Source organism: Microcebus murinus, chromosome 2, assembly GCF_040939455.1.
Source record: "Microcebus murinus isolate Inina chromosome 2, M.murinus_Inina_mat1.0, whole genome shotgun sequence".
In the NCBI taxonomy this organism is placed as follows: domain Eukaryota; kingdom Metazoa; phylum Chordata; class Mammalia; order Primates; family Cheirogaleidae; genus Microcebus; species Microcebus murinus.
Window position 1 is genome coordinate 100057973 of NC_134105.1, and position 9234 is coordinate 100067206.

Here is a 9234-nt window from a genome sequence, read left to right on the forward strand (position 1 = left end):
CTCCCCCTTTTTGCATTCTTCAACTGGGTCAAATACTTAACCTCACTGCTGCAGAGTAAGGCAAACAACAGATCTCAGGAAAGAAGTTTTATTTCCAAACCTCAGGAAGGCATTACAAATAATGGAGATAGAAACCCAAATCAAGCCCTGAAACAAATGGAGACAGGCCTGCTGGGTAGTCAGGGGCACCCAGACAGTCAGAGATAGGAAGGAGGGGAGACACATTCCAGACAGGGATCTCACCCTGGAGCCTGAGGCTGTATATTCATGTGACTATTCTGAGAAAGGGAATTGGGAACAGAAATCTTCACCCCACTAATCTCAGTGTTGCCCTGGATGGGAAGAAGAAAGGCAGCAGCACGTGAGGGCAAGGACATTACGGAGTCTGACCTTGGCGTTTATTGCCTGCTGTGATCCCTAACGGTCCATAAATAAGTCACCCTGCACATCTCAGGGGTTGAGGTGGGGAAGCAAGCAAGCCAGCCATAGCCTCTGAAAGAAGGGGCCGGTCAGCCTGGCATTGGGGCAGTGCTACAGCAGAACACAGTCTGACTCGTGCTTGGGCCTCAGCCGACGCTCCCCGGCTGGGCGTCCAGATGTGGCTCCTCTCCCCTGTATTGGATTTAACAATTGGTCATCCAACAACCTTGGAAGAGCATGAGACAGAGATTCTAGAAGGGAGAGGAATCACGGATCAGGAGGGGCAGTGGGAGGAGAAAGACAGGAAGGGGCACCTGGGGAGAGGGACAAGCAGGGGGAGGGCCCCAAGAGAAGAAACCCTGAAGAGGTGAGAGCAGGAGTAACCAGTGTCTGGACCAGGCAAAGCAAGGGCCGGCCCCCTGGGGAGGTGGGAACAGGCCTGAGGAGCTCCGCTGAGGGATGAGCGCAGCAGGCTCACCTGTGGCGGTGAAGCCCGTGTCTGCACAGGCTGGACTGCTTGCTGCTGTTCATACTCCTCTTGCTGAAGTTGCTGGGCCAGCTCCAAGTCGCTAAGACCCAACGTGCCTTGTGGCTGCTGTTGCTGCTGCAGGGACAGAGCAATCAGGTAGTCCTAGAGAGAACAGAGTTGTGAGGTGGGCTAAGGCCTGGGGGGATGGATATTCAGGCTAGGTTTCCAAATCAGTTTTTCCTCATCCTTCAAATTCTCTAGTGCCTTCTCCCTCCAGAGCAAAACACACAGTTGAATGTATTGTCTGTGGTGCCAGAGAAGGCACACCAAGCAAGGAGACAGTCCGGAGGTAACAGAGAGACAAGGGTCATGGATGTCATGTTATGGTCTCTAGATAATAAAATGCACACAGTCTCCTATGGCAAAAAGCTCTCGGAGGCAAATGTGCTCTCTGTACCTTTCCCAAAGGCCCTACACACCTGGTCTACCTGCAACTGCTTTTCTGGGGAGCCACTCCCACCTTCTGCTCCGGGACCCTTGCCCAGGGAATGACTTAGGTGAAAATCACAGTCACAAAAGCAGCTATCTCCGTCCACGTTGTGCAGGCTCTCCCATACTACTTGCTCCTCCTGTAGAAAGCCCTGGTCGGTGACCAGCAGGTACAAGTGACTCTGCAAAGAAAAGGACAGAACTAATTGCTGGGATAGGTGATATAGAGGCAGTTTGCTGCCAGAAATCATCTGAGATACACAGTTGGAGACAAGGTAAATAAATCAATTGGTGTGCAGGCTGGAACACGTCAGTGTGAGCATGTAGATCTTTCATAAATATGTGTGGCCTTGGGAAGAGGAAAGGGATATGTGAGTGTATGTCCAGCTGGGTGTGAGTATGGCAGTTGCTTGGTCAAGCACCGAGTACTCAGGGCTGGGGTGCCACACAGGATCCTGTACCACCCCCTCTATTTCCCATGGTTCTCTGGGTTTGCCTGATGGCTACAAGGATAAATCCTTTGAGAATCAGAAACCCCTCCCTCTTCTACTCAATTCCTGGAGAGTTTTGGCAATTTCTAACTTTAGAAGACTGGCATTATTCAAAAATTCCCCTGCCCCTTTGTAAGAGAGGATTACACTTTCCTATCCCACTAAAGGCAGGCTTATCCCTTATTTTTCTCTGGCCAATGTGATGTAAGCAGAGATGACATGTATCATTTCCAAGCAGAAGCACTAAGTGTGAGTGCATAGTGTCCCTCTCTCCCTTCTCTGTCATATATTCCAGATAAAGGCTCTTTTGTCAGCCTGGGTCCCGGAGTGAAGATGGTGTGGGACAGAATTGTCGCCACTCAACAGTAGACATCAGCATAAATGAGAAAGAAACCTTTGTTGTGGTAAACCACAGGGATTTTAGGGGTCATCTGCTCCCAGGGCTTAGGCTTAATCTTGTTTATCCTGACTGACACATTGACCCAGGAGAAAAAGGCATGAGGAAACGATGGCACTCCAACCCGCCACCCTCAAACCCTCATCACCTTGTGCTTAATCATAGTGCTAAAGTGGTTGTTTCGGAAAAAGACGCTAAGTTCACCCTCCTTGGCAGCTGCTGTCAGCTCACACAGTCCGTGGTAAGTCAGCTGGGCTGCTGTGTTCTCCAGGAACTGCTCTGCGATCAGGCCTGCCAGAGGGCACAAGATGGGGCAACTTAGCTTAAATTCAAAGTCCATGATAGGAATGTTCATCCACAGAGCCCCAGTCAAAAGCCCTGGAGGTCAGCTCCACCTTTTGAAATCCCTGCCTTGCAGCCTGCTGTATTCATTCATTCAACAAATATCTATAGAGCAGCTACCCTGTGCCAGGCACTGGGGAATAGATACATCAGTGAACTAAACAAATTCCCCAAACTCCCTCTTGTGGAGCTTATGTTCTAGAGCAATGTGGTGGGAGACAACAGACAATAAACAATAACCCTAAGAAGCCACCATTCCCTCCCCATAATATCCAGGAGAAGGAAGGGATTATCACCTTCTGTCACGAGGTTGGTGTCACTGGAGTGTTTGCAGGTGATGATCTTCTCTACCAGCTGGTTGTAACTCAATTTCCCAACTGCACTCACAGCCTCAGGACTCTACATGGGTAGGGTAGTAGGGTGGGGTAGTACAAAATGAGTTGTTTTTTTATTTTAAGGAAGGAAATGAACCAAGCCCACAAGGACTGCAACCCTATGAGGAAAGTTTTCTGAACTTTTGATGTCTAAAGAATTGATCCTATCTGCATGTGGTTTCCTTGTATTTGAATGTCAGCCCCCCAAAAAGGTTAAAATTCAAGGAATTCTATACTGGGTCCACTCTCTCAACCCTACTGCCCTCCCCCAGCCAATCTAACCCCCACCTGCCAACCTTTACCATCACAAAATTTTGCCTAGGAGTCTCATCGGGGCCGCTCCCACTCTCACCTGTGGATCAACAAGCCAGCCATGGTACAGAGGTATGCCGAGTAGGTCGAAGACGCTGCACTCCGGTGTATACTCAAAATCAGAGACTCCTGTGAATCGCACATTGACGTCCAGACCTGTGGCCAGTTTAGGCAGCACTGTCATTGCATCATCCACATTCTGGGGACAGAAAAAAAATGATGGGTATTCTAGCCTTCTCTCCCAACACTGCACTCCCACCTCCCAAACTAAAAAATTAATCTTGTTGCTTTTCTTTCCTGATTCTCTTACAAGCCATTCCATTCCTACCTTGCTTCAACCCTTCTCTATCTCATATAAATGAACATTACTTTCTAGGACAAAGATATACCCTGCTCCTCCTCCTGCAAAATGAAATCATGGTTCTAGGAACCCTCTAAAGAAGTAGCCAAAAGGCTTCACTTAATATCGCTGGATGTCTCCAAACAAACCTGCCAATCCCTATGTCCACAGACCTCTTCCTCACCTGCTGAAAATTCAGCTGAAGTCCCTCTGACTTCTCTTGAGGCTTGATGGACAGAAGGCAGTTTCCTGCAAGACAGGATCTCTTATCAGCTTACCCACCAATTGTCCCAAAAGCTCAGCTTCCTCTTTTCCTGGAAAATGGGGGTAATGTCACAGAACCATAAATGTCAGAGCAGGAAAGGAATTTAGAGTCTCATCCACACCCTTCAAATCTCAGAGGAAGAAACAGACTCATAGAGATGAAGGGCCCACCCAAGGTCACAATAAAAGCTAAGGGCATAGTTGGCGTGACAACCCAGGACTTCTGACACCTCGACCTTTGCCCTGCAAAGAAGCCCCATAGACCTTTGCCCTCCCTGCTACATTACAGGCCCAAATGGAGAGCCCTCAATGGTCTGGATTTCTGGCTGAGTGGATAGCTCTGGAATCCCTTGGGTAATTCCCCTTCAAGATCCAGTCACTCACCAAGATGGGCCATGAGCTCATCCGATGTGATCACTTCCTTTTGAGGAGGCAGCTTCACCTGGAGGCAGAAGAGTGATTATGCTCTCCCTCACAGAGCACTGAAGGAGGAACCCACAGAAAGCAGCGATGGGGGAGACTCCACTGGTAGGGTTGGGAGAAAAGAAAAAGGCTTGCAACCAGAGCAAGGAAATGAATGTGAAATATCACAAGGCATTCCCATTTGCAAGGGAATGGGAGATACAGGAGGATCTTAACTCATTTGCTTAAGAAGGAGAAATAGGGGCCGGACACAGTGACTCACACCTGTAATCCTAGCACTCTGGGAGGCTGAGACTGGAGGATCGCTCAAGGTCAGGAGTTTGAAACCAGCCTGAGCAAGAGCGAGACCCCATCTCTAGGAAAAATAGAAAGAAATTAATTGAGCAACTAAAAATACATATAGAGAAAATTAGCCACATGGTGGTGCATGCCTGTAGTCCCAGCTACTTGGGAGGCTGATGCAGGAGGATCACTTGAGGCCAGGAGTTTGAGGTTGCTGTAAGCTAGCCTGACGCCACAGCACTCTAGCCCAGGCAACGGAGTGGGATTCTGTCTCAAAAAAAAAAAGGCAGGCCAATGGTGGCTCAGGGCCTGTAATCCTAGCACTCTGGGAGGCCGAGTGGGCGGATTGCTCAAGGTCAGGAGTTCAAAACCAGCCTGAGTGAGACCCCCATCTCTACTATAAATAGAAAGAAATTAATTGGCCAACTAATATATATAGAAAAAATTAGCCCGGCATGGTGGCACATGCCTGTAGTCCCAGCTACCTGGGAGGCTGAGGCAGCAGGATCGCTTGAGCCCAGGAGTTTGAGGTTGCTGTGAAGTAGGCTGACGCCACGGCACTCACTCTAGCCTGGGCAACAAAGTGAGACCCTGTCTCAAAAAAAAAATTAATTAATTAAAAAAATAAAATAAAAAGAAGGAGGAATAGGGAGAATAAGCTGAAATTTTTTGACTGGTTTGAGAAAATCAGAATGACCAAGCAAGTGGGTCAGATAAGAGTACTCCCAATATCTCTGAGCCCTTATCTGAACTCTCTCTTACCTTCCACTGAAGAAAGAGGATGTTCATGATGGCAAGGAGAGGGCAAGGGCCGTTAGCGCTCTGGGTGATGATGGGTGTTCGTTCTCCCTTCCAGGGAATCCACTTTACACAGTAGAAATCTAGCTCAGGCTGTCGGGTCCTGGGGGACTGAGGAAGCTCCTGGGGTGTAGAACACACCCCTACAGTCTCTGTCTCAGGTGATGTCTCATGGGCTGGAGCTGGCAGACCTGAGCTAGTTTCAAGTGGAGGGGACTCAACGTTATCCCCATCCTGGGCAGACAGCAGAGCTTGGCCTGCTGGCTCCTGTTCTCCTGTTGCCCCGTTAGTATCTCTTGTGTCCTTGTCCTGAGGGTGTTCATCTGGTCCCGATAGGACCTCATGGTTTTCAAGGGTGACTGTTTCTGCAATCCTGGCCTTACCAGGAACCCGATGCTCAGGCTGATGTTGTTCCATGGTCAGAAGGGAGTCAACTAAATGGCACTGAAGGTGTTTACTGATCTCAGGTACTTGCCTAAGCCAGGCTTGGTATACAAAAGAGGGATTTGTCCAATAAGAAGAAAACCATTGGGCTGGAAAGCAAATGAACCCAGAAAGGTCTTGAGAAAGGACTGTAGTGTGGAAGGCTGGCTATTATCTGTGCAGTCACTTCTAGCTATGGGTAGCACATGTCTTTCTCAGCTTGTGTAAACAGAACAGTCCCAGGCTGAGCTCTTTCCACCTCTAGCTTGCTGTGACCAGATGAGACCCACAAGGACAAGGGGCTTCCACACTTGAGAGGGACGACTCTGGTGGGATTGAAGATTTGGGTGGAATCCACTTCCCTGAAACAGATAATGATAGAGAATGTGGAAAAGACAGAGAAAGAGAGATTGGAAAGGAGAAAGACAGAAGGGTAAGGGAGGAAAAACTGTTAAATCTATACTAATGGCTATTAATACAATGATCTTTACTGTGTTTCCCCCAAAATAAGACCTACCCATAAAATAAGCCCTAGCAGGATTTCTAAGCATTTGTGCAATATAAGCCCTACCCCAAAAATAAGACCTAGTGATGGGCGTGGCTACGCAGGGTATCTGCACAACCCATGCATTTCGTCGAAAAGCGGTAAAGACAAGCAGCCCTTCTCATCTGACCCATGACAACTATATTGCTCAACATGAGAGACTGGGGCCAATGGTTCCAAAGGAATTAGAGTTGCAAGAAATTCAGGATGGAATTCAGGGTTTGGAGAGTTATGATGATGTTCCAGAAGAAGATGACTTAACTATATTTGAATAAATGTAGATTGTTGTACCATACTTAAAAAAAAATAACACATCCCCCGAAAATAAGCCCTAGGGTATCTTCTTGAGGAAAAATAAATATAAGACCCTGTCTTATTTTGGAGGAAACATGGTAGCTTACCCTGTTGCATCACATCAGCAACCCCCACCACAGCCAGGATAGCGTAATTCCTCTGCCCTACGCCACGCCCTGCCCCTCCACAGAGCTTCCTGAGCACACACAGGCTGCTTATATCCTTAGGGATTCCTTCTCTCTGCCTCCCCCACAGTGTGAAAGATGAATAGTCACATAGTGCTTGGGGTGAAGAGTAGAGGAGGTGCCAAGTCAGTATCATGCCCCTAAAGGTGAACTGCTGCTGAGGAAGGGGAAGTCTTTCTCCTCAAAGGACTCTGCCAAACCTTACACAATCCCAAACCACAGCAAAAAGATCTTGGGAGGGGCTTCCTGTAGGCTGGAGAGGGGAAACGTAGGTCATGGGGGACTTGAATCAGAGGCAGGTTCTGATAAGTATCTTCAGATTAGGGACACAAAAAGCATTCCAACTTCTTCCAGTAAGCTTCTCTTGACAGCTGGAGTTGTGATAGCAACCTCCTCAGTTTCTCTCTTTTCCAAAAACTGCCTAAACCCAGAGATATCCTCTTGTTCACTATTCATATGGAATATGAACATGCTGATTAGTGATTTACATAAAAAATATTTCCTCTACATTCACCTACCTATGCATAAATACTTCATGTCTATTCCCATCTAGGTCATTTTAGATGTCAACACTGGACCTGTTTAACCTGCTCTCTATCAGCACTAAGCATTAAGGCAAGCACAGAAAGACATTTCATTAACATAGTGGATAGTAAATGATTAAAAAACCCACCAACCCTGGAAAACATCTCCCTTCAATCTCCTTGCCCCTTCTCACCCCTCTTTAGTCAGGGTAAGAAATAGGGAGAAATCAAACTAGTTAGAAATTGTGTCTTTTCTCTAGCTTCCTCCTAACCTGAGATTGTGCTTCCTTCTTGTAAACCTACAGGAATGAGGGGCTAGGGAAGGCCTGGGAGATGAGGCTGAGGAACAGTGAAGTTACTGAAATAAAATAGGCCTAGTCACTCAAATTGATCATCCTCCTGAATCAAATATAATGTATGCTAGCTGCATATAATTTGCATGCTGTTAATTTAGAATCCGAGTAGCAAAAATTGCCTGCAAGCCTTACACTTTTTTCCCCCCTCTCTCTGTTCCTTCTTCCTCCCCTCCCAAATGACACTTACCTCAAAGCAGATGTCAGAGCCTGGGAAAGTTAAAAAAGCTGGAAGAATAGCAGGGCTCATTTCTTATCTTTTCTGCCCAGTATCAGAAATAATCAATGATTAAGCAGGGGTCGGGTAGCTAGCTGGCTAGAGGGATGAGCCAAAAGAAACCAGGAGCTGGACACCCAAGGGAGTGGGGTCTCAGAGAAATTGGGCAGAGGCAAGTGAGCTAAGTCTCAAGAGGCAGGGCCAGGAAATGTACTGGAGGGTTTCCACACTACCAGGTACCTTTCTGGTGGGGCAGACAAGAAGTCTTTCACAGTGGGAAAGTATGAGGGGGTGGGTACTTATACCAGGATTTCATTCTTTTCCTCCTCTTTTCTCAGTTCCTCAAGTCCTACACTTTCTCTCCAGCTGGAATTATCCTATGATGGTAGGTGAGTGAGTTAAAATAGACCAGAGCCCTTCCTAATCAATGGCAGTAAATAGACAAAAGTTGGAAGAAGCACATAAAATAGGTATGTAGCTTCAAGAAGACACTCCTCCCCCTGCAGGAACCTTCCTCTCCCCTTAAGTCCTGACTGTCCCACTCCAGTGTCCTCAGTCTGACCCAAATCGTCACAATTTTCCCCTCAGAATAAGTCAAACACTACCACGGTGCCCTGTCTACTTGCTCCCAAGGAGAGGAAGAGGGTATTAAAAAGAAGAAATGAAGGGACCAAGCAGCATCCTTTGTACATATCCTTCCTGTCTTTGCTCCTTTAAGCAGTCCAGACGGGTGGAGACCAAAGGTGGGAGGACAGTCAGGTGTCAACTCCCCAGCGCTGGACAGGAAATGGAGAGATGGGCGTGGGAGAAGAGGTGAAGAAGATGGCTAAAACAAAGTTTTTACCTTAAAGAAGTGGGTGCTGCTCCAGGACTGAGAAGGAGGGTTCAGCTCTGGCCATTCGATGAGGGAGGTGGGTACAACGAAGGGAGCGGCCAGTCCAGCTGCCTTCCAGCTGTCAACACCAGAGCTTATACAGGCTTACACAGGTTTACCAGCGGCGCTCCTGGCTGGGTCGTGACCACTTCCGGACTCACGCCCAGTACTGGGGTCACCGGAGGAGGGTGAGGGCAGGCGGGGCGCAGCCCAGGTGCTCCCCAGCCGCTCAGAGCGTCTTCAGGATCCCTGAGTCGCAGAGTCTAGGGCGTGCACTCCAGGCCCTGACTACAAGCTGTCTTTCAAAGGAAGTTTGTGGTTTTTCTTTTTTTTTTTCTTTCTCTCTTTCTTTTTTTCCCATCGGGATGAAGAAAAATTAGTCAAGGACAAGCTCTCTGGAGGAGGAGGGGCCTGCCCAG

The 9234-nt window shown here is 48.0% G+C and overlaps 1 protein-coding gene across 4 annotated transcripts; it reads right to left on the minus strand.

Moving 5' to 3' along the window:
- Positions 1-74: 74 nt before the first annotated feature.
- On the minus strand, positions 75-9124 carry MINDY1 (MINDY lysine 48 deubiquitinase 1). 4 transcript variants are annotated; one of them, XM_020284048.2, is made up of 10 exons: positions 8786-9110; positions 5366-6186; positions 4283-4340; positions 3819-3883; positions 3335-3493; positions 2905-3007; positions 2415-2557; positions 1369-1560; positions 899-1051; positions 75-612 (listed from the first exon to the last, which is right to left on the minus strand). In XM_020284048.2, exons 2-10 carry the CDS (start codon positions 5816-5818, stop codon positions 532-534), a joined length of 1407 nt encoding a protein of 468 aa, XP_020139637.2. In that variant the 5' UTR covers positions 5819-6186; positions 8786-9110; the 3' UTR covers positions 75-531. The 4 variants fall into 4 exon arrangements, with proteins under 4 accessions (XP_020139637.2, XP_075856219.1, XP_075856221.1 ...); XM_076000104.1 differs by lacking the exon at positions 8786-9110 and adding an exon at positions 7915-8144; XM_020284044.2 differs by having other exon boundaries at positions 559-671; positions 8786-9116.
- Positions 9125-9234: the final 110 nt, after the last annotated feature.